At 32.7% G+C, this 21,946-nt stretch overlaps 3 protein-coding genes across 4 annotated transcripts; 1 reads left to right on the top strand and 2 right to left on the bottom strand.

The window, feature by feature from the left end:
* Positions 1-579: 579 nt before the first annotated feature.
* On the bottom strand, positions 580-6,260 carry LOC130825770 (probable protein phosphatase 2C 40). Its single transcript, XM_057691172.1, has 4 exons — positions 5,911-6,260; positions 2,693-3,882; positions 1,743-2,007; positions 580-1,093 (listed from the first exon to the last, which is right to left on the bottom strand). The coding sequence occupies exons 2-4, from the start codon at positions 3,875-3,877 to the stop codon at positions 966-968; spliced, it is 1,578 nt and encodes a 525-aa protein (XP_057547155.1). The 5' UTR covers positions 3,878-3,882; positions 5,911-6,260; the 3' UTR covers positions 580-965.
* A 4,788-nt stretch (positions 6,261-11,048) lies between these two features.
* Positions 11,049-17,142, top strand: LOC130825832 (uncharacterized). Of its 2 annotated transcripts, none has more exons than XM_057691274.1 (8): positions 11,049-11,364; positions 12,366-12,512; positions 12,596-12,711; positions 14,261-14,359; positions 15,016-15,118; positions 15,206-15,280; positions 16,013-16,108; positions 16,796-17,142. In XM_057691274.1, the coding sequence occupies exons 1-8, from the start codon at positions 11,266-11,268 to the stop codon at positions 16,853-16,855; spliced, it is 795 nt and encodes a 264-aa protein (XP_057547257.1). In that variant the 5' UTR covers positions 11,049-11,265; the 3' UTR covers positions 16,856-17,142. The 2 variants fall into 2 exon arrangements, 1 of the variants encoding a protein (XP_057547257.1); XR_009046967.1 differs by having other exon boundaries at positions 11,061-11,364; positions 16,005-16,108; positions 16,796-17,045.
* Positions 17,143-17,252: 110 nt separating this feature from the next.
* LOC130825831 (uncharacterized) lies at positions 17,253-21,664 on the bottom strand. Its single transcript, XM_057691273.1, has 5 exons — positions 21,372-21,664; positions 21,120-21,226; positions 20,880-21,027; positions 18,081-18,275; positions 17,253-17,987 (listed from the first exon to the last, which is right to left on the bottom strand). Exons 1-5 carry the CDS (start codon positions 21,480-21,482, stop codon positions 17,751-17,753), a joined length of 798 nt encoding a protein of 265 aa, XP_057547256.1. The 5' UTR covers positions 21,483-21,664; the 3' UTR covers positions 17,253-17,750.
* Positions 21,665-21,946: the final 282 nt, after the last annotated feature.

Raw genomic sequence — 21,946 nt, forward strand, 5'->3', positions numbered from 1 at the left:
GAAAGAGTGGGGCAAACTTAACTACCTTCTAAAAAAGGTGTTATATACTTCAATTGATACAAGATTTAATTCCCGTTTAATAAGCACCTTTTTTTTCTCTAACACAAGGCATTTTCCACGATCTTTTTATCTCATATAAATTAGAAGTATTTATCAAGTAATTTTGTCAATTTTTCAAAAAAATTTTCATCCTCTTTTATTATTATTAATATTATTATTATAAAAAACACTTACATAATTAAAATTCCTCCTAGGAAGAAACTTATAGGGGCATGGCAATAATTCAGACTACATGCATCAAATCTGAAATGTGAGAATCAGAATATTGAAAAGAAATTCAGAGACAAAATCATTTCCAGAAAAGTCTCGTCAAAGTCTAAACTGATCAAGTACAATAATTGAAGCCCATATTTTTATTATTATTTTTTTTACAAAAATGCTTACATTCGATAAAAATAACCCACATACATACAAATCCAAACCCGGAATTACTGATGTAGTTTATAAAGTTATGCAATCAGGATAAGAAGAGATAACCCACGTACAAACTCAAAGGAGGTTCATTACTAAAACCAATTGATACTAGTAAGGATTACTCATGTAGTTTATAAAGCAAAGCATACTGTTCTCTTTTCCGAGGTGGAACAGCTCACATACATGTGGGTAACAAATTGGCATTTTAACAAAAAAAAAACAAAGAAAATAATGAGGAAAAAAAAATTAGGTTGTATGGCATTAGTTTTTATCTAATGCCATGGCATGTCTCTTAGATTTTTTTTTAAGGACAACAAGATAAGCTGCAGAAAGAAAATGACTATGTGGGATTTGAACCTAGGAGAGATACTTGCTCTCCTAGATTAAAGATTCTCAAGTCCTCCAAAACTTTCATCGATGTCTTGTGGTTGCCAAAACTTAATATTTACGGATTCCATTCACAGAAGAAAAAATGAACTCGAACTAGAGACTCACAAACATGTCGAGGCTTTCGAAGTGCGTTGATTTAGTCCTAGAAGAATCACAATCACAGTCACATCATCGTGGTATTTCCGCCTCCTTCCAGGTGGTATATTCATGAGTTCTTCCATACTAAATCCTGCAGTAGCATATATTGATCAGGAAAAGGAAAAAAAAATTATGATCAAGTAGCACGCACAAACCAAAAATACATCATCGTCAATTCATCATCATCATACCTAATACATCTCTCATAGAAGCTATGATCGGGATCAAACAAAACATACATACATAACTAGTAAACCCTTATCCTCATCAAAATCATCATACCCATATATCCCCTAACAGAAATTATAATCAGGGTCAAAGCAAACATACATACATAACCGATAAGCCCATATCCTCTTCCTCTTCCTCCTCCTCATTATACCCGGAATATTAAGCTCATAGAAGCTATGTTCAAGGTCAAAGCAAACTTATATACATAACCGATACACCCTTTTACTCCCCTTCTCATTATACTCGGTATATTCTGCTCATAAGAGCTATAATCAAGGTATGGCGAAAGTTGAATGATGACAGACTATACCCTTAGTACTTATTAAAAGAGATAAGAAGGTTGCGGCCAATGATACACCCTTATCCTATAGACTCATCAATCACAAAATTCAGGCATTTTTGCATTGATGTTGTGAATCTGAGAATATCTCGCTACTCTCCGGTCCCATACGTGGTCGTTTATAAGTTACAGTAGCTAGCTGCTAACATGGCATAAATAGATAACATACCTGCACACTCTGCGGCTTTGATGACAAGCTGTTCGAGCAGAAACTTTGCTGGATCACCTGAAGGATATTTGGATATGAACAGATGTACCAGTCTAACGACCTCTTCGTTAGTAAAGAAGTCGAATAAACCATCACTACCAAGTACAATAAAGCGATCAGATCTCGAGATACTGTGAACATTAACAGTCGGAGTTGTGGAGATATAAGGAGGACTTATCAAATTTCGAACTCTGAGAATTCCCATTAGTGCATCGTTCAATACTTTCTGTATGTGCACAAAACCAATGTAAGAGGCTAAGAGAGGGTAACTCACAAGAACTGGAATGAATCATAATGCTTCCATAGAGGAAAAACCCGACCAACTCAACTAGTTTTCCAAAAATTTGGTGAAATTTCGAGTGTTACATCAATATATTCGAGTTTTGCATCAATGAAATTTCAAGTTATTGACTTAATATGCCACGGTTATGACTTGAAAAATTGTTTTTGGCCCAAAATAATAAGAAAAAGTAATTTTCAAATTTTAACAAAAAAGATAACTCGGTATTTTTTAGCTATTTTATAACATTTTTTTTACCTCAATACCTTTAAGTGGCTCCCATTTAAAGTGAGGTGCGGAGGTCGGATATACGCAATTTTACCCTTGTTAGTGATTACAAAGAGGTTATTTTATAACATTAAGAATAAACTAATAATAAATTAATGATCCCGTAGGGTCAAATCCGACTGATTTGACATGTATAGTCATGAATTTTACTCCATATCCCTACATCATATCAAAATGAAACCAACATGTAAAACAGTATTTCTTTCAAAACACATGCCAAATATGACATTAAATCACAAAGAATTATACAGGATTTTCCCCCTAGCAGAAATATCATCCATCAATTTGCACTAATCAACAAAAATGAAAAATTTCTTGATAAAAAGTAAGAAACAAAACTAACCTTTTTCAAATATCCAACGCCAAATGCACGCGTGACCTTTAATTTTCCTTTCACTTTACCTGCAGTAATAGGCGCAGGATCATCGCGGTGATTAGCAAGTAGTTTAGATCTCTCCTCTTCATTATCAGTATTATGAATATCCGTAAGCTGAATTGCTTTTAATCTTTCGGTTTCTTCAGCATTAGCGTCATTGCTCTGTGTTGCAACAACTACTCGACTATCACCTAAATTCAACGTATACAAATCTTTCCCAACAAGCAATGCAACCAAAACACAAGACCCAACAGAAACAAGATCTGGGCGATCTTCCATTTCCTGCTCAACCATGGACAAGAAGTCATTCTCGGCTTGACTAAGGGCTTGTTGGAGGCATTCCAACACCCCTTGCTTGAAAACGTCCGATGACACATCTATCTCATTGCAGGACTCCTTATGACTAAAATCGTCAAAGTTTACATCCTTTCTACCATCTATTCTTAAACTTTTCCTCGGAAAACGAATATTTCCATTTTCTAATCCATCACGGAACAAATCATCGGAAGCCACTTCAACCAAATCCTCCTTATGATCCCAATTAAATAAATTGAAGTTTCGCAAAAAAGTATCATACAATGTTCCGGCCAGAAAATCAGCCGCATCTCTTCCATTAAATCCATCGAACACTGAACAAAAGAGCCACCCGTCTTCTTCAGAGCAAACGGCTTGAACCCTATCTTCACCAGCAGCTCCACCAGCAACTTGCACTTCCATGGCATTTAGAAAGCCTTCGGTTGGTGAAGGCGCACTCATAAACCTCAGATATGAATCACCGTCCGGTGACTCACCTAGTGAAGATGAACTAACACTTAAGTTTGATAACGTACTCGGAAGAGAAGATGACAATAAGTCCATTTTAGAAGAAAGTGATGGAGAAGATGGAATTCTGCGGAATGAATTGGGTGAATCTAAACTAGGCAAAATCTCTGAGCCTATAAGGCCATTGCAGATGTTTGTGTTGGCTAATGTAGCATTCGCACTTAATGCAGCACCAGAAAGGCAGGAAAAAGATCTGCTAGATCTTCTAAGTCGGGTTTTAGGGATGAGTTCATATCCAGACTCCTCACATTCAGGTTTCTTTCCATTACATTGATAACCAAAACTCACTTTGATTTCTCCTTCTGCGGAACTAACAGGTTCGCCGAACATTTTGCCTGTGATAGAATGATACTGTGCTCAGTATGGTGTCCTTATTAACATAATTTGTGAGATAAGACGACACTAAAGGTGATCAATCAAACAGGAATTCATACAGCAGAAAGTTAGAAACTCAATTGACGGTACAACTATTTTCAGTTATATATATGGCTAAATGCAGTCCAAATATTGCCGAATATAATGACAACTGCCGATCCAAAATTTGAAAATAAGAAGAGCCGAAGAAAAAAGTTTAAAACAAAATATCATCTTAAGTAAAATTTACATAAATAAAAGAAACCTACATGATGATCAATAGCTTAGATTTAGATCCTTGAAAACTATGTAACAATGACTCTTTATTTTAACTCAAGTACTCATCTCAAACAAGCACCTCTTGCATAATGTTTTGCCTACTTATTATTTTTGAATGGAAATTAGATTTGAGATCATTACAAGTGATAGTACTCTTTTCACAAATCACCAAGGACTAGACTCTAGAGACATCTTGCTTGCTTCTGTATGTTGATCACATTGTTCTTGTCACTACTTTAGATAAGATGCTCTGCACGCTCGTCTCATTACCCAATTGAAAACCAAGTTTCCTAAGTATGACTAGTAGCTAATTATTTATTTTATGAGCATTGGTGTTACTTGCACACCCTCTTACTTGCTTTTATGTCAACAAAATTAAGGCTAAGTTTAGTTGATATCGTTGACACTCAACTAAAGTCTAAGTTTAGTGCTTCACAAAGTGCTCTTTAGTGTTGTGTTATGCAGTAAATCATGTCTATCTTTTTATGGATGATCCCCAAATTCCTCCGTTTGATGCACATCTTGCAATATTTTCAAACCATCATTGATCGTGAGTTAATCTTTATGACTTCATCATTCTACTTCCACTTAACTAGTCACTTACAAAAATGATGATTGGTTTATGTCCTAGGTAACCATCTACTCATCATGCAACTACTAGGTAATGTCGTTTCTTGGGCACCAATCTCAAATCTTGATCATTCAAACTGTCTGACCATCGTTTCTCATTCGAGTACAAAGGTCGAATATGAGGACATTCCCAATGTCACTAAGGTATGTTGACTTCATGATTTACTTCTTGATAATCATTCTTTTATCTAATCTTGTACAACATCAATGCACCACGCATAATCAACTTAACACTCACTTTGGTCGTGAAAAGGTTGCTATCGGTGAGGTATAATTCTCCATGAGTCGTCTGGACTCATCTACCGCTATGACCACAACGGTGTGATTGAGAATATACAATCTCCTACTCTATTTTTGACAATATAATGTATAAAATATCTCATATAGATAAGGTTTCTAATACATTAAGAGTCAATTTAGTAACCCACATTATAAATATTAATCAATAATAATCATACATACCAATTTACATAATTACATAAAACCTAACATAGAACACAAAGAATAAATTCAACTTCTCTATTGTAACATTTGTAGATAACTATATATAGAGAAAAAAAAGGTAAACCCAAGGCACAAAAAGGTAAAATAAATCCAACATCAGCATTTTCACAAACACTTGATCTACAATATTCTACCCATTTGTATACTTAACATTACACTGTATTTACACACAGAAATCATTCACTCTTCCAAGTAAAAATTTATTATTGGCCAAAATATTCACTCACAGTTCGGATTAGGGATGATATAGGTCCAAAACCGTATTGTACTATAATTTTAAGGTCATAAGTCCAACACCCCATTGAACTCGCTTTAGACCCGACCCTAATTTTATAGTCTTAGTTAGGGTCCAAATTTTTATATATAGAAAATTATATAAGTCAATGAATTTCGCCGGCGACACAAATGTATAGATAAATAAACCAGACATTAACCCATCATCATTTGTAACTTAATTGTAGAACAATACAAAAGCATAAAAATCAAATGAAAATTTGCTTGTTAATTTCAATGATTTAAAGAAAACCCATCAAAAAAAACAGATGAATGAAACAGTGTAAATAATAGAAAATTAAAGACAAAATAAAGAAAACCACCTGATGAAAGATGAATCTGAAGAACAGCAAAAGAAAACCCAGAAAAAAAGAGTGACACAGAGAGTTGAAGAAAAAGTCACAATTTTGAGAAGGCTAACAAATGGAGAATCTTAAAAAATGAAAAAAATAAATTGCTGAATTGATTATTTTCTGCTTGAGATTGGATGACGTAGTGAATTATGAGAACCCCTCATAATTAAATTAATTTTTTTAAAAAAAAGAAAAAAATAAATATCTGAAAAAGATTGAATCTTGTTGATCTGGGGTTATGGTGGCTACTTGGAAACGCAAGTGTTGTTATTGTTGGGTTCTTTAAGTCTTTACCGGTCCTTTTCAAGTGTTGTTATTGTATGCAAAATTGCAAATGCCGATGTAGACGTTTTATGCCCTTTTTATTTGGAATTTTCCTGTTTTATTGTGGGACTATTTCAATCAGCTTAATTCAAAATATTAAAGAAAAAAACCTTTTTTATACAGCTAGAAATTCATTTTTCATTTCTTTCAGCCCCTCTTATATGAGAAGGTTTTATCGTAAAACGGGTTTACAAAAAGCCCATTAGTAAAAAACATTAAAAAAATGAAATTGAATTTCCATTTGTATTGAAAGCGGGTTTTTTTTAAATAGTTTATTGGGTCGGCTCAATTGTATATATTTTTTTACCAATTTCACACATTAAAATGTCAATTTTAAGAGTTAAAAGACCAATTTCAAAAATTTGAAATTGACATCTTAAGTAATGAAATTTGACAGTTTTAAAACTTAAAAGTTCAATTTGAATACTTAAAAATCCAATTTTAGGACTTAAAAAACCAATTGCATATCGTTAAATTCTCATTTCAACTTTAAAATAAGATGACTCAAACATTAAAGTTGATATTAAAAACTTTGAAATTGACCTTTTAAGTCTTAAAATCGGATTTTTAAGTCTTGAAATTATCCTTTTAAGTCTTAAAATTAGTATGTCAGAATATTTTTAAAAAATTATTAGGCCTAGGGCAGTTGCACGACTAAGGCCGTCTCATAGGAGTGTAACTGATAGAGAATTTTATTTAGTGTTTTTTTACTGATGGCCTTGTATGGACCCGTCTCACGATAAAACGATGTCATATAAGACGAGTGGTTTTTGTATAGGCTATATATTTTTAAGGAAAAACTATAAGAAACTATCTCATCTATAGGTCTATTTGCAAAAAACTATCTTATATTTTTTTTTTTTTTGCAAAAAACTACCTTATATATATATTTTTTTTTTTTGCAAAAAACTACCTTATATATTTTTTTTTTGCAAAAAACTACCTAATGTAATGTATTTATTTGCAAATGACTACCACTTAACAGAAAACGTTAATTAAACGTTAAGTTTAAGGGGTTGACCAATTTGAGAGATTAAGTTGCAAATGACTACCTTGTATCTCATTGGTCCTCGTATTTTTATATAATTAAAAATTAAAACACATAAATTAACAAAAAAATAAAAGATATTTGACGTCATTTTAATCATCATAAAGATATTTATTCAAAAAACGGACGTCGCGATTATCCTTATGGGGTAACTCTTTCGAAAGTCCGGTCATAACAAGTACTTATTTTCGAAAGAGTTTTCTCATAAGGATAATCGTGACGTCCGTTTTTTGAAAATATATCATTATGATGGTAAAAATGACGTTAAAAATCTTTTTCTGTTTACGTGTTGGTAAATAGGCGAATAAGTATTTGTTTCGACCGGATTTCTAAAAGAGTTAACCCATAAGGGTTATTGCAATGTCCTTTTTTGAAAAATCATCGTTATAATGGGTAAAAATGATGTTAAATATCTTTTTCGGTTTACGCGTCGAGAAATAGGCAAATAAGTATTTATTTCGACCGGATTTTCGAAAGAGTTATCTCGCAAGGGTAATCGTGACGTCCGTTTTTTGATAAGATATCATTATGATGGGTAAAAATGACATTAAAATTTTTTTCCGATTACTTGTCGGAAATAGGCAAATAAGTACTTGTTTTGACCGGAAATCTAAAAAAATTACCCCTCAAGGCTAATTGTGACGTTTGTTTTTTGAAAAATCATCATTATGATAGGTAAAAATGATGTTAAATATCTTTTTCGGTTTACGTGTCGAATAAGTACTTGTTTCGACCGGATTTTCGAAAGAGTTATCACGTTCATTTTTTGAAAAAATATCGTTATGATTGGTAAAAATGACATCAAATATCTTTTCATTTTTTTTGTTGATTTATGTGTTTTAATTTTTATTTATTTAAAAACACAATGACCAATGGGATACTGCCACATAAACAACTTGACCTCTCAAATTGATTAAACCCTCAAACTTAACGGTCAAGTCATGTTTTCTGTTAAATGTTGTCATTGGCAGAGAAACATATTACATTAGGTAGTTTTTTGCAAAAAAAAAAAAAATACATAAAGTAAATTTTTGCCAATAAACCAATGGATAAGATAGTTTCTTATAATTTTTTCATATTTTAAATACTTAGTTCACATGCTATAAATACTTATTTTAAATATTATAAATATCTATTTTAAATAGATGAAATATCTAATTTACATACACTAAATATTTATCGTAGTATATCATAAATACCTACTGTAAACATAGATTTTATGGTACGTGAAGAAAGTGTTTAGGCTTTATAGTATAGTATGTAAAGAAGGAGTTTATAATTGAAAAAAGAAAATCATACTGCATAGTTTACCTCTTATTTATTTTTTTCAATTAAATATTATAATTTTGTTTTTCTTTTGTTCACTGATACTAACTGTCAACAAAATCATGATAAATTTTTAACAGTTGCTACTATTTGAGGCCAAGATGTTTTGAGAGCTTGTGATTCAATTATCCTGGAAATGGTGATGAGAATGCAACATGCGTACTCTACAAATTATTTGGCACATTGAGGTATATTAAAAACTTCTACTTCATTAAAAAAATGTCTATTTTGCGGCCCGTTTGGTTAGTGAAAATGGGAATGATTTATAGTGTAAAATTTCATTAAAAGTTCCATATTATTCCCATAGTAATGAACTTTGATTACAAAAAAGTTTTTTTGTTTACAAATTTCCATTATCACCTAATACCATCTCTCCCAATGGTAATGCATTGAAATGAATTTTATGAAGAAAATGAGATAATTGGAGTTGGACAAGCATGACCATCAAGGTAGCCAAGATATTTTTCAACTAAAATTACACTAGTTTTTCATTCTTATTAACACCGTTTATTATTACCTACCAAACAGGTCGTTGAGGTATCTTAAACTTTTATTTGAAATATTGAAATGTACTAAATGTCTACTTAAATGCTTAGACATATTGTAAACCCCTACTTAATGTATCTTAAATGCCTACTTAAAGTATCATAAAACCCCATTGAGTAAGCGTGTAATACTTATTCTACATTACCCATTTTATTAAAAATAATAGGCCCAACCCAATTAGAATTGGTATTTCAAAGAGACCGTCTTTAAAAAAAATTGTGATCATAGATATATTTATGTATACATAATAATTAATACTTCCTTCCTTCTGAAATACTTGCTACATTTTGCTTATGGACACTATTCATCATCCGAGCTTATTTTATTATATTGCAGCTAATATGTGAGTACAAATATAGTCAAGTGAGATCTTATTTGAATCGTCTAATCGCATACTTTCATAATATTAAGTTTTTATAATTCTTAAATTTGTATAATTCAACATATTGATAAACAAAATAACACATTTAATTGCATAAAAGGTGAAATGTAACAAGTATAATGTAACGAAGGAAATATCATAGTCAAAATTCGTCCAATAATCCACATATTGGGAATTTACTTTGGACAAAAATTAGTTTTACGTTTCCAAGTTCGTTTTTTTAAATCAAGTTTATTTTCCCAATTGTTAAACTTCGTAACCCTTTTATTATATCGCCAGCATTTTTTAATAAAATTACTATAAAATGCCCTTAAATCTATTTTTAATTATAAAATCAACCATTTTATTACTAAACTAAATTTATTAATAATAATTAAATCAAAACAAAAAATATTAATTTTAAAAAAGAAAACAATTTTTTAAAATCGGAAAATAAACCTAATCACACGTTTTGTGTTGAAATTTGATACATAATCACTCTTTTGGCCAAAACTTTTGATAGGAAAATCACATTATTGCAATATTTGCAGCATTAGAACCTAAACTTCAAAATCTTTCTAATGATATATTATATGTCCAATTCCGATAACCGAGCGAGAAATAATGATCGTTTTAAATTTGCTTGTGTTAAAATTTGATATATATTAAATCTTTTGGGCATAACTTAATTATAGAAAAATTGTATTAATGCAAGGTTAGCGTCATTAGAAATAAGAGTTCAAGAGCTTTCCAACAACATATTATATGCCTAATTCTAACAATCGAGCGAGAAATGACGACCGTTTAAAGTTTGCAGTGAATTCTAACATTCAGTCGCGCGCGACCAGACCGTGATATGGTCGGGTATAACATGGACCGGACCGCGGTGGAGTAGCGCGTTGTACGCGACCATACCGCAGTCCGATCGTGCGAGGCTAGATGTTAAAAATCTATGCAAACTTTAAATGATCGTCATTTTTCGCTCGGGTATCAAAATTGGGCATATAAAATGTCGTTGGAAAGCTCTTGATTCTAGTTTTTAATGATGTAACTTGCATCAATATGATTTTTCTATAAAAAGTTATGCCCAAAAGATTGAACATATATTAAATTTCAGCACAAACAAATTTTAAACAATCGTCATTTCTCGCTCGGTTATCGGAATTGGGCATATAATATATCATTGGAAAGATCTTGAAGTCTAGGTTCTAATGCCTCAAAAATTGCAATTATATAACTTTCCTATATAAAGTTATAGCTAAAAGAGTGAACATATATTAAATTTTAACACAATCATATTGATGTCGCAATTAGATTGATGCTCATTTTCGTTGGTAATTGTAATTTGATTTTTAGTTTTAGCTTGTTTTAGTTTAATGAGTGATCTGAGAGTTTTTAGAGAGATATTAGAGATTGAAAGTTTGAAAAAATAACCAAAAATAGCCTTAAAAGTTCAGTATATAAAGGATGACGATAAAATAAAAAGGCTTCCAACTATAATAATACCTTTCTATTTTTTTTCCATGGAAGTTCGCCGCCAATGACGAACATGGTCAGTTCATCGGTTGGTCAACAACCTACCCTCCATTCTCCAAGCTTTTAAACAACACCAATCAGAATTCAGAACAGTCAAAAAAATCATAGACACAATAACAAAACCTAAAATTTTAAAAAATTCGTGTTGCAGTTTAATTTCATTTTGGAAGCTCCAAACAAAGTGATGGATCAAGTTCATAATCATCATCATCCAACCAAATTGGAGTACTTTGATGACATGTGGAAACTACATTCTGATGCTACCTTTCTCTACCGTTTCCAGGTTTTTCTTTTCTCTTATTCTTAATTATTTTGATTATAAGATAGACGAAAAGAGGAAGAAAATAACACTTTATTGAAATTGAGACATGACTCGACTATTAGTTTTTTCTTTTGATATCGTCTCTTAAATTTTTGTAGTTTTTAAAACCCTTTTATGTAGCGTTTGAGAACAAATATTTCATTTTAAATTATGAATTTTAATTATGAAATTATAAATGAAGAATTTGAAAATGACAAGTTTGGGTAATTATTTTCAAATTCTCAGCTTTAACTACTTTGAAAACAATGGTGTAATTTGATCTAAATTAAATTTAAAAATTTTTAATTTGCCAAATAATAAATTTGCGCCAATTTTAAATTTTCAAACGAAATATCATTCCCAAACATAGCATTAGTTTTTTCATCAGAATTGTTATTAGGACTGGTGGGTTTGATTTTGTTTGAAAATAACCTATATGTCATCCTATATTGAAGAACTAGAGATGTTTTAATACCAATTGGTTTTAAGATGAAACTCTATAAAGTTCGTGTGTAGTCAACTCTCCTCTTACAAGCTCAAATTTATCATGGTATCAGAGCCGACGATTTCCGATCAATTGAAAACAAAAAATCTCGATCTTCCATTAAAAAACAATGTGCAGGTTCGAAAGAACGATGTTCCTGCACAGTTAAATAATGGGCTCATATTTGAGGGGAATGTTGGAAAATAACCTGCAGGTGATCCCTCAACAAAAAATTAGAGAGAGGTTAATTAATATGTATACTTGATGGATACTCCTTCTAACACCGATTTTAGGTTGGAACCTTATCGAATTTATGTGTAATCATCTCTCCTCTTACAAGCCCAAATTTATCGGATTTAAGATTTACCGAAGAGACTCGAGAATATAGTATAAGATGAATCGAACATGTGTACTAAATCAAATTGACTACCCTTTGTACAAGTATATGTTAATCTTTTGTTCTGTAATGTACTAAAATTTTCCAATTTGAATTGCAAAGACACAAGACGGTGGGCAAGCTTTGATATTGGATTCCACTATATTTCACCCTCAAGGAGGGGGGCAACCCTCAGATGCTGGGTTCATCATCATTCCTGATTCCCCCATCAAATTTATTGTGGAAGACGTTAGATCCAAGAATGGAATTGTAAGTCATTATTGTTATTTATGGGTTTATGATCATTAAATTTTTGTGCTATTTCTGGGTTAATCATGAATAAGTTAATATAGGTTTATCATTATGGGCATGCTGAGAATTCCGAAGGGGTTGTATTGGAGTGGATGATTGAGATAGGGACAAAAGTTCAGTTGCTTGTAGATGAATCTCGTCGTCAATTCAATTCTAGGTTTGTTTTGGTGACTTTTACAATTTGAATTCTGTGTTTTTGTCTGCGCTGTTTGTATCCCTTGCTTTTTTGTTCAAACACTCTGTTTGATTATTGGTATTAATTAGTGGAAATGAGAATAATTTGATTTATAAATTTTCATAATATGTATCATTTCCATGGTAATGAAAATTTAATCATAAAATATTTTTTTACTCTCACTTTTTCTCACTCCAATGCATTTTGGGCTAAAATTATGTTTCCATAGGCGTTACTCATACCTAGAGCAAAATATCTCACTTAAAATGAGGAGTAGATACCGAGATCTCTTGTTAGGGTGGCCTTTGATATCACGTCAAGAAACAGAGTCAACTAAAAATTTAAGGTTATGATTGAGACCCATATATATTGTTATGTACTCTATCACTAAGTTTTCATTCACCCCTTTGTCTAGTAATAGTAATCATGTATAGTTATACTATTTGGATTGAGGTAATTGGAGGGAAAGGAAGGGAAGAGATTATAAGGAATGTAATTTTTTTATATAAAGACTAATTTTGAAGGGGAAAGATTTGAAAAGAAGGGAATTATGGAATTATAAGGCATTAAAATTAGTAATGAAAATGAGTTTTAATGTTAATTTTCATAAAGTGCATTTTGCCATTTCCATGGCAATGGCATTGGCAATGAAGCTTTTATATTCTTAACCATATGTTTTTGTTCATATTACCATTGCCACCTAATATAAGCTTTTTGGTTAGTAATGGATGTTAATGAATTTTGTGAACTAACATAAATAATTAGAGCAGGACAAACATAGTCATCATCCTTGTAAAGTCTAATTTCTAACTAATTTACATTAAATTATCATCACCTTTTAGACCATTTAATACCAATAACCAAATGGATTTTTATTGTATTTGAAGTTAGGATTTGCTTTATCGAGTAAACATGAAGTTCCTTTCGATTTTGAATTGTATAATGCCAAGCTTAATGAGAGATGCAAGAGTTTGAAGCAAATTTATATGAAATTGCATATGATGTTTGCTACTAAGGGTCAATCGGAAACAATCTCTTTGTTAGTTTTATCATTAATAAGGATAAAGTTGCGTACAACCGACCCTCTCAAACACCACTTTAGGTGGGAGTTACTTAATAACATTGGAGTGATGAAAACAAAAAATACTACTAATTTTACTTCTAATTATGAAGAGTTTTAAGTCCTCCCTACTAAAATTTCTTTGGGCTTTAGTTGTGAGGCGAAATTATATTTAGATTGAAAGAAATTGAGAGAAAGTATGGTGAGGGAAATGGAGGGGAATCATTTTCCTCTGTTGGATACCGAAAGGGAAGGGGAAGGAAATGTCGGGAAGAGAATTGGGAGGGGAAAATTCCGTTTCGTTATGTAGTTAACATTGCAAAGATTTGATAGGAACACATATTGATCTTCTTTCGCCTCCCCTTTCCTTCCCTTCCTAAAATTTTATTTAAGCACGCTCTGATAGTCTTTTGAAATGACATTGTGACGAGCTAGATTTTCCTGCTTACTTTCTGCTCTTGTTTGGTTCAGGTTGCATTCAGCAGGACATTTGTTGGATATATGTATACGTAATGTTGGTTTGGGACACCTTGATTCTGAAAAAGGAAAAGGCTATCACTTTCCTGATGGGTATATGTTTCTCTTACTCATTTCATACTTTATTTACTTCACTTCTGGTATTTATTTCCTTGAGTAACTTTCATGCTTTTCATTACAAGTAGTTCTGTTATACCCTTTCTTTCATGCTTTTCATTACAAGTAGTTCTGTTATACCCTTTCTCAAATAGGTAGTTCGGATAGACAAGTAACAACACTAAAAATGATTAAAATCTAACAATACTTTAAGAGAGAGTAAAAATTGACTTGTTTTAGTTGGATGGTCTGTCATTATTAGACTCTGACCCTGTGGGCCCACTCGTTTGGACATACCTACGGGGCATCTGTGGGCTCGGGCACACAAACCCATGGGTAATGAGCGTTTATTTGTATACACATTTGATAAGATTTACCCCTTTCCCAAACCATATGGTATTAGGAGGATTACCCACCAAGTATTATATGCAAGTAACAACTCACTATTATATGAGTTTACTTGTATCATGTGAGGCATCTATAGAGCTCATGGGTCATGGCTATACCTTACATAAATTCTAGTTGTCCAATTTTTCTATTTGATTTAGTTCTTACTCTCCATGGCATCTGCACATGGAAGCTAGTGATGTAATATTCCTGAGAGATTTTTTTTTAACTTACAAATTTTCTTTATGTTCCTTATCTTCTTGCAGGCCATTTGTTGAATATAAAGGGACCATCCCACAAACTGACTTACAAAATAAGCTTGAAGAATTAGAAAGAGAAGCTAATGCCTTGATTTCAAGAGGTGGAAAGGTATCCTCAGCTTCTTCTTTTACCTCCTAACATTGCATTGCTATTAAATCTTGATTGTAATGTGTGAAATTTATCCATTGCACTCAGGTTTATGCTTCGGAGTTGCCATATGAAGCAGCTGCCGAGATCTGTGGTGGTCGGTTACCTGATTACATTCCTAAGGTTAATACTTACTCGGTTACTCCATCAATCCCTCTCAATATACCATTTTCCTTTTTAGTTTGTTTCAGTTATTTTGCATCCTTTCTTTTTTTGTTAATAGTTTTTTCCTTTCTCTTTTAATCTCATCTACAAACTTATTTGCTCACCCCTCTGTAGGGGCTATGCATTAACAATGTTGATCATTCATAGAGGCATTGGTTTTTGGTTTTTGTTTTATGTCATATGTGCTTTTGTTGTTAGTCAAGTAGGGCTGATAAGGACAAGGGAATACTTTCTTAACCTATCCTCACTCAGCTATTGAATCACTGCACTAAAGGTATTCAAAACAGATTCGACCTGAAATTTACCGACCTTGTAACCGAACACGATTTGACCCGACTTCAAAATGATTTACAATTATGTAAAAAACAACATGGACACAAAGCTCAATTTCAAACTAGCCCCGAAACTCCTAAACCAAAATCAACCCGATGACCCGAATGAATACCTCTACACTGCACACTGCAATGGCCACGATGCATCTTGTAGCACCTGTTGAATTATTTTCATTACCATCGTTTAGTACCAACATTCAAACAGGTCGTTAAGGGAATATTACCGTATATTGGGGCCCTTTGTCCATGAACTCTTATTTGTTACACTTTTGGCCACCCCTCAAACTTAAAGTATTTGTTGAGTAAGTAATAGTTCCATTGTCATCTTTGTTAATTTCCGAACTCTCAAGTTTTGCAGGATAGCAATCCTCGTATTGTGAAACTAGGAGAGAATTTTGGATGCCCTTGTGGTGGTACTCATGTTCGTGATATTTCAGATATAAGAAGTATAAAGGTAATGCTATTGGTATCATTCATTATAACTTTTTTGGAAATGCGTCTATAAATGCTAAGGCGAATCCAAAGCACTAGTATATGGTGAGCCGAATATTTATTTTTGCATGTGTGTTAAACCAACTTGGATGCCATATTTTGAATATTATATATCATATAATTTAATATTAATAGGATTTTTATCAAATGACCTACGTCATGGCCTAGACAGGCCCGAGCCTAAATTACCTAAATATAAATGTCAAGGAACCAACTTAACCAAAAGCTTAAACTGATGGTTGAGGCACCAGAATATGTTATATACTCTAACAATAAATGATTATAATCATTTACATCTATTAAATATGAGCAAGAAGGCTTGTGGATTAATTTTGGAGGGCTATTCAAAATCGTTTTGTTTTTACAAGAATAATGTTGTATACAACTTACTACTATAATCCTGCCCAGGTGGGAGTTCTTTAAAGGCATTGAGGTAATAAAATATTATATCATTTACATCCAGGTTCTTTTCGTAAAAAATGTGTGATTTCGACCTCACTTTGTTCCTTTCCCTTAATACACCATATATTACGAGATCACATGTTAAGTATTCAGATCTAAGCCTGCATTGATCCCCAGTTATATTATACGTAGTTCCTAAGAGAAGCTATCTTTTTAGCTGCTAATACATAGTTTCGTCACATTGCAGGTATCAAAAATTCGAACAAAGAAGGGAATGACAAAGGTTTCCTATAGCATCAGTCCTTGATTGGGGGGAAGTCGAGATCAGTGTCGTTCCCGATATTTTATGGGCCTTAGACGAAATTTTTGACATAGAGATTAAAGAGATATGTGTAATAGGCTAAAACCGAATTATATTATCAAATTGCAAATGTATAACTGTTATGATCTTATTTGTGTGGATGATTTTAATCTCAATTGTTCATTCCTCCATCAAAGATATTGATGTTGAACAATGGATGCTTTTTTCAAGCTCAGTTATCAACAATATGTATGTCTTTTATTTTAACGAGGTTAAAAATTAATAATTTTTCACATATAGAGCTTATCCACCTTAATTTCTAATCCCATTTTCCTTTTCTCAAAAAATTTACCTCTAGTAAAAGTTGAACTTTTGTTACCCAAACTATTTTCTTTACTTTAAATACCTGTGTTGGACCCTTAATACTCTGAAATGGGTATGGTACTCAACACTTCAATAAAGGTTCAAAAAATTTTATAAATGTCATAAAATAGTCAAGTTGAATACTTGAATTGAGTCGGACACAAGTATAAGAGTCGTCCAAGCAACATAAAGTAGAACTGTTGAAGCAATAGAAGCATCATATTATATCATTGATAAAACTGTCACGACTGCCTGAAATAAAAGATGTGCAGCAATTGGACAACCAGAGAAGGGAAGTAGCATGCCGATACTTGGAGGCTGGAGTACATATCACCATAATCACCCTGATACGACAGCAAACTCGATTATGTTTAGCTAGAAAGATATAACCAAATGCCTTTAAGAGCAACTCAAATGTGGAAGCAAGGACGTGATACAGCATAATATCGGCTAAAATCTCGCAAGAACGAACTGATGAGACCTAAATTCTCAAAAGGCGTCTCTGTACGTACATAAGGCAGCAGCAGCAACTATAGGCTTAATGGGTTGTCGTGATTTTGATTATCGATTGACCGTGAAGAGCTGGCAAATTAGATTCGCAAAAGTTTTGCCATGACTCTTGTTTTTCATATTCTTCATTTTCGGTGAATGACCTGTATACAGACATGGCAATACTTCGAGCAGCTTCTCTAGCTTCTGGTAGCCTATCATTCAGCAAATTAGCAGCCACTTGAACAAGTGGAACCAACCCGAATTCCTGTAAATCTTTGAAGGCCTGTAATAAAAGCCATATTTGTTACTTCGGTCAATACCAACTGAAAAAGGCAAGCCACAAGAATTGATAACACAAAAAATTACTTGTGCTTACCATTCTGGAGACACAATTGGCGATGGAAATGGCAGCTTTAGCCCTGACTCTAGGATTGGAATGGCGGGCATACTTCTGAAGAGATTGAAGCAAAGGAAGAGGGGTAAGAGACTGAACCATAGAATTCAAGGTTTTGTCTGCTTCTTCACACACAAAGCGCTTGTCTTGTGATGCTTTCAGCAATAATTGCAGCAGCTGCATGCGACTCAAATAGTTAGCAGTGAAGTAAGATGAATAAGACTGACTAAACTGCAAACTCAAAAGTATTGATAGAAAAAGCATAACTAGTACAGATGACTGCAAATTTGTCGGTAGCAAGCTTCATAAACATTTAAAATAATTAAGCTGTGATTTGGAGCAGACAAAGATAAATGCAAACTTTATATATAAAAAATTGCAAAATGTGCCGTGCCTAAACTCTTACCTTTAGAAATATGTGCTTTAAGATTGGGGTGCTGGTATAAAGATCAAGGTGAGGGGTAAGGGTTCATTCCCTTGTTTGGAGTGCCTCTAACAAGGGGATATATGAACAAAAGGGGAGTCAATTACAAGAGGCATAAATTACAATGCAGTTGACCACTTGATTGCATCTAACATTTGATTATGGTAGAATTTGGCCAAACCAACCTATTCAGTTGGGAAATTCACAGTAACCCAAGTGTATCATGACAATAGAGTCCACATCCGAGAAGTGAGACGAGATTACTCACTTTAGTCATATGTCTATCATAGGTGGTGCAGGCATTTCAGCATTAAAGAAGGGAATGTACTATAATACTCTGTCCCATATAATTTGAAGCAAAGAGAAAATAGTTGTTTTTTAAGAAAAAGATAGATACTGGTAATAAATGAAATAAATGAAGAGAAAATGAATTGGGTGGTTGAAATTAAAAGATAGTTAAAATGTATGGATGAGATTAAATGGAAGTGGTGGGCCATAGTCCAAAAATAGAAATGATGCAAATTAAGTAGGACGGATCAAAATGAAAAGTGCTGTAAATTAAATGGGACAGAGGAAGTACTTAACACTTGGGCATGCATGTATGTTTCCGAATTCAACACTAAACCATATCTACCGGAAGTATTTGTCACTGTGTTGGCAGAATCAACACCCATAATTTCAACAGTTTCTTTAGGACAGTATGAAAATCAGGTTTATTTATATTGAACCGAAGGTTTATTTAGCTTGATAATTCACAAGAAGTTTAGTTTTTTTTTTTTAAATTGAATTAGGTAATGAGTTGTTTTTGAAATAAGGGTTTGGTCCTTACTTTAAGTTGTACCACTCGGGTTATGAAACAGTTACAAGCTTGAATATCAGTGAATCATGTGACACTGACTCCAATTGATAACGTAAAGAATAATTGTCCGAAAATTGGGTCAAAATGATTAACACAAACATAAAACGAAGCATAATTATCAAGCTAACCAAATATGCACAAAACCCGAAAATGGACCAACTCGAAACACTAAATGGAAAACCCGACCAATAAGTCTACCTCTAGCCCCTCTACTAGCAAACATATATATTCTTTGCATTTAAAAGAAATTACCGATACTACTATGATGGCCTTTAGAATCTGCAATCACATAGTTGATACACACAATCGAGTCCTGCTATGCAACAACTATCATAGGCTTCCAAAATATAAATAATAAGGGAGCTAACCCGTAAGGGTTCAAGCAGCAAAGAGAGGTTCAATTTGGCCCCATACTCCATGTATATTAGAGTAATTGCCATAGGCTAGAAACATAGAGTAAATCGTCATTTATCATAAAACTGATATATAAGTCTCTCTTACTGTGGTTTTCTAGTGTCTTTATTTCTTATATGATCATACCAACTCCAAAAGCCTACTCAAGAGATAAGTGATACTCATAACTGAGATCATTGATTCAAGTTTAAGGAACATTACAATCAAATAAGAAATCGATATCTAATATCATTTGATTCTATAAATTCTTTGTTACTTTGATCTTGTGTTTCAACGGTATATGGTTGTCTGCCTATTGCTTCATTTGTCCGAAAAAAAATTCAATTCAGCCCCAGCTACTTGCTAATTCCCTATCATAACAAACCCACTCCATAAACTAAATAGGTAAAGCAGCTAGCATGAACAACAATGGGGATCCACCACAAGAAGGTCTGAATTACAGGTATGAAACCCTTGCAATCTCTAGTCTAGACAAATAAGATCATAAAGGAAAACAACCAATCATACATTCTATTAATTTTATTACTGTATAATAGCAAAAAGGAGGTTTGATTGTGAGTATGTCATTTGTCCTTTTTCATTGAATAATATTAATGGAATTTGACTGATTTGCTTTTTTTAAACTTACCATATTTACATAATAGCCCCTTTTTCCATCAATTGTTATTTAAAACTAAAATGACATAAGATTCAATTAATTGATCATTAAAATCAGTCATTTACATTATTAGACTACCATAATTACAATTTTGAATTTTAGAAAAAATGTGAAGTATAGTTTGCAATCTAAAATTTCATTAAAATATTAATGTCGTGCATTGCACGGGTTTCTATAACACTGATAAAAACAAATAAAAACATTGGGCCACCAAATTTAAAAGAAATGGTGAAATTGTTAGGTGTCTTTATCTCATATTATCTTTTATGATGGCATTGATCCTTTTCTGTAATCAGTATAATCTTCTTAACCTGTCTAAGCTCAGATATTGAAACAATACATGATCCATAATTTCAATAAGAATAATGTACATCAAACATGTAGCGATGCACAAAATATTCAAAAATGGCAATAACGAGGTATTACCAAATTATCAAAAGCAGCAGAATAAGTATCCTCCAGCAGCTTATCCTGGTACGCAACAAAAACATCAGCAGCAGCCATTATAGATGTTTTGCACAAAGCACTTCTAGGGTTCTTCATTGCCTTAACCAATACCATCATAACCGGTTCCCTGATTATAAACCCAAATCATTATATCACAATACATTAAATTAATCAAGATGTATATTCTTTTAAAGCGGATTCATGTCAAGTAAAACTTACAATAAAGGAAGCAAAAGAGTAGAATGATAAAGAGCGAATCTCCTAGTATCATTCAGTGATTCACAGACCTTAATCCAATCTTTTGAATTCAAACCCTCAAGTAAATCCTGAAATTCCAAACACCAAATTAACCAAACTAAAAATCAAACAAAAACCGAATAAATCATAGCATCACATCAAAACAACTGCTATATCATCAAAGGAATCCTTACATAAACAACTTCATTAAAAATCGAAGAGAATGAAAGAAACCTGGATGTGTTCATCGGGGTGAGATAAGGGATTGAGATCTTGAGAAGGAAAGTACTCAACGGCAGACTCAGCAGGAGGAGCATCTTCAATGGAGGTCAAAGACGTAGCCATTGTTGAGAGTTGAGAGTTGAGAGTGCAGAGAGGAAAGAGAGTTGGGAGTTGGGAGTTGGGAGTTGGGATAGTGAAAGGATATCTTGTTAGATGAAAAATGGTTGAAAATGGAGGAGTAATTGAAGCAGTAAGTTTCTTTCTTTCTCTCTCTACGTAAAGAAGAATACACAGGATTTCAAATTTTAAATTCTCGGATGTCGTGATCAACCTAGTATTCCATTCTCAAACTCAATATCATACTTTTTCCATTCTATAATATTTGCTACTGATAATTATATATTTTCCCATATAATATGTCACACTTAATGGCAAGTATTATGGAACGGAGGAAGTATCTTAATTTCAATTTGACAGGGTTGAATTTAGGTAAGATACTATTTGACTCATACTCGAACTTTATATATTTTTTTGTTTGACGAAGATTCGAAAATAATATGATAGTTTATAGGGATATTTCATGATAT

This window comes from Amaranthus tricolor, chromosome 10 (genome assembly GCF_026212465.1).
Source record: "Amaranthus tricolor cultivar Red isolate AtriRed21 chromosome 10, ASM2621246v1, whole genome shotgun sequence".
In the NCBI taxonomy this organism is placed as follows: domain Eukaryota; kingdom Viridiplantae; phylum Streptophyta; class Magnoliopsida; order Caryophyllales; family Amaranthaceae; genus Amaranthus; species Amaranthus tricolor.

Bases quoted from the DNA above. Each gene is read 5' to 3' on its own strand.
- LOC130825832 (XM_057691274.1), top strand. From the start codon at position 11,266: ATGGATCAAGTTCATAATCATCATCATCCAACCAAATTGGAGTACTTT. The intron at 12,513-12,595 runs GTAAGTCATTAT...AAGTTAATATAG, and splicing joins TTAGATCCAAGAATGGAATT to GTTTATCATTATGGGCATGC. The intron at 14,360-15,015 runs GTATATGTTTCT...ATCTTCTTGCAG, and splicing joins GGCTATCACTTTCCTGATGG to GCCATTTGTTGAATATAAAG.
- LOC130825831 (XM_057691273.1), bottom strand. From the start codon at position 21,482: ATGGCTACGTCTTTGACCTCCATTGAAGATGCTCCTCCTGCTGAGTCT. The intron at 21,227-21,371 runs GTTTCTTTCATT...TTGGAATTTCAG, and splicing joins ACCCCGATGAACACATCCAG to GATTTACTTGAGGGTTTGAA. The intron at 17,988-18,080 runs GTAAGCACAAGT...CTTTTATTACAG, and splicing joins CCAATTGTGTCTCCAGAATG to GCCTTCAAAGATTTACAGGA.
- LOC130825770 (XM_057691172.1), bottom strand. From the start codon at position 3,877: ATGTTCGGCGAACCTGTTAGTTCCGCAGAAGGAGAAATCAAAGTGAGT. The intron at 2,008-2,692 runs GTTAGTTTTGTT...GTGCACATACAG, and splicing joins GCGTTGGATATTTGAAAAAG to AAAGTATTGAACGATGCACT. The intron at 1,094-1,742 runs GTATGTTATCTA...ATGCTACTGCAG, and splicing joins CAAAGCCGCAGAGTGTGCAG to GATTTAGTATGGAAGAACTC.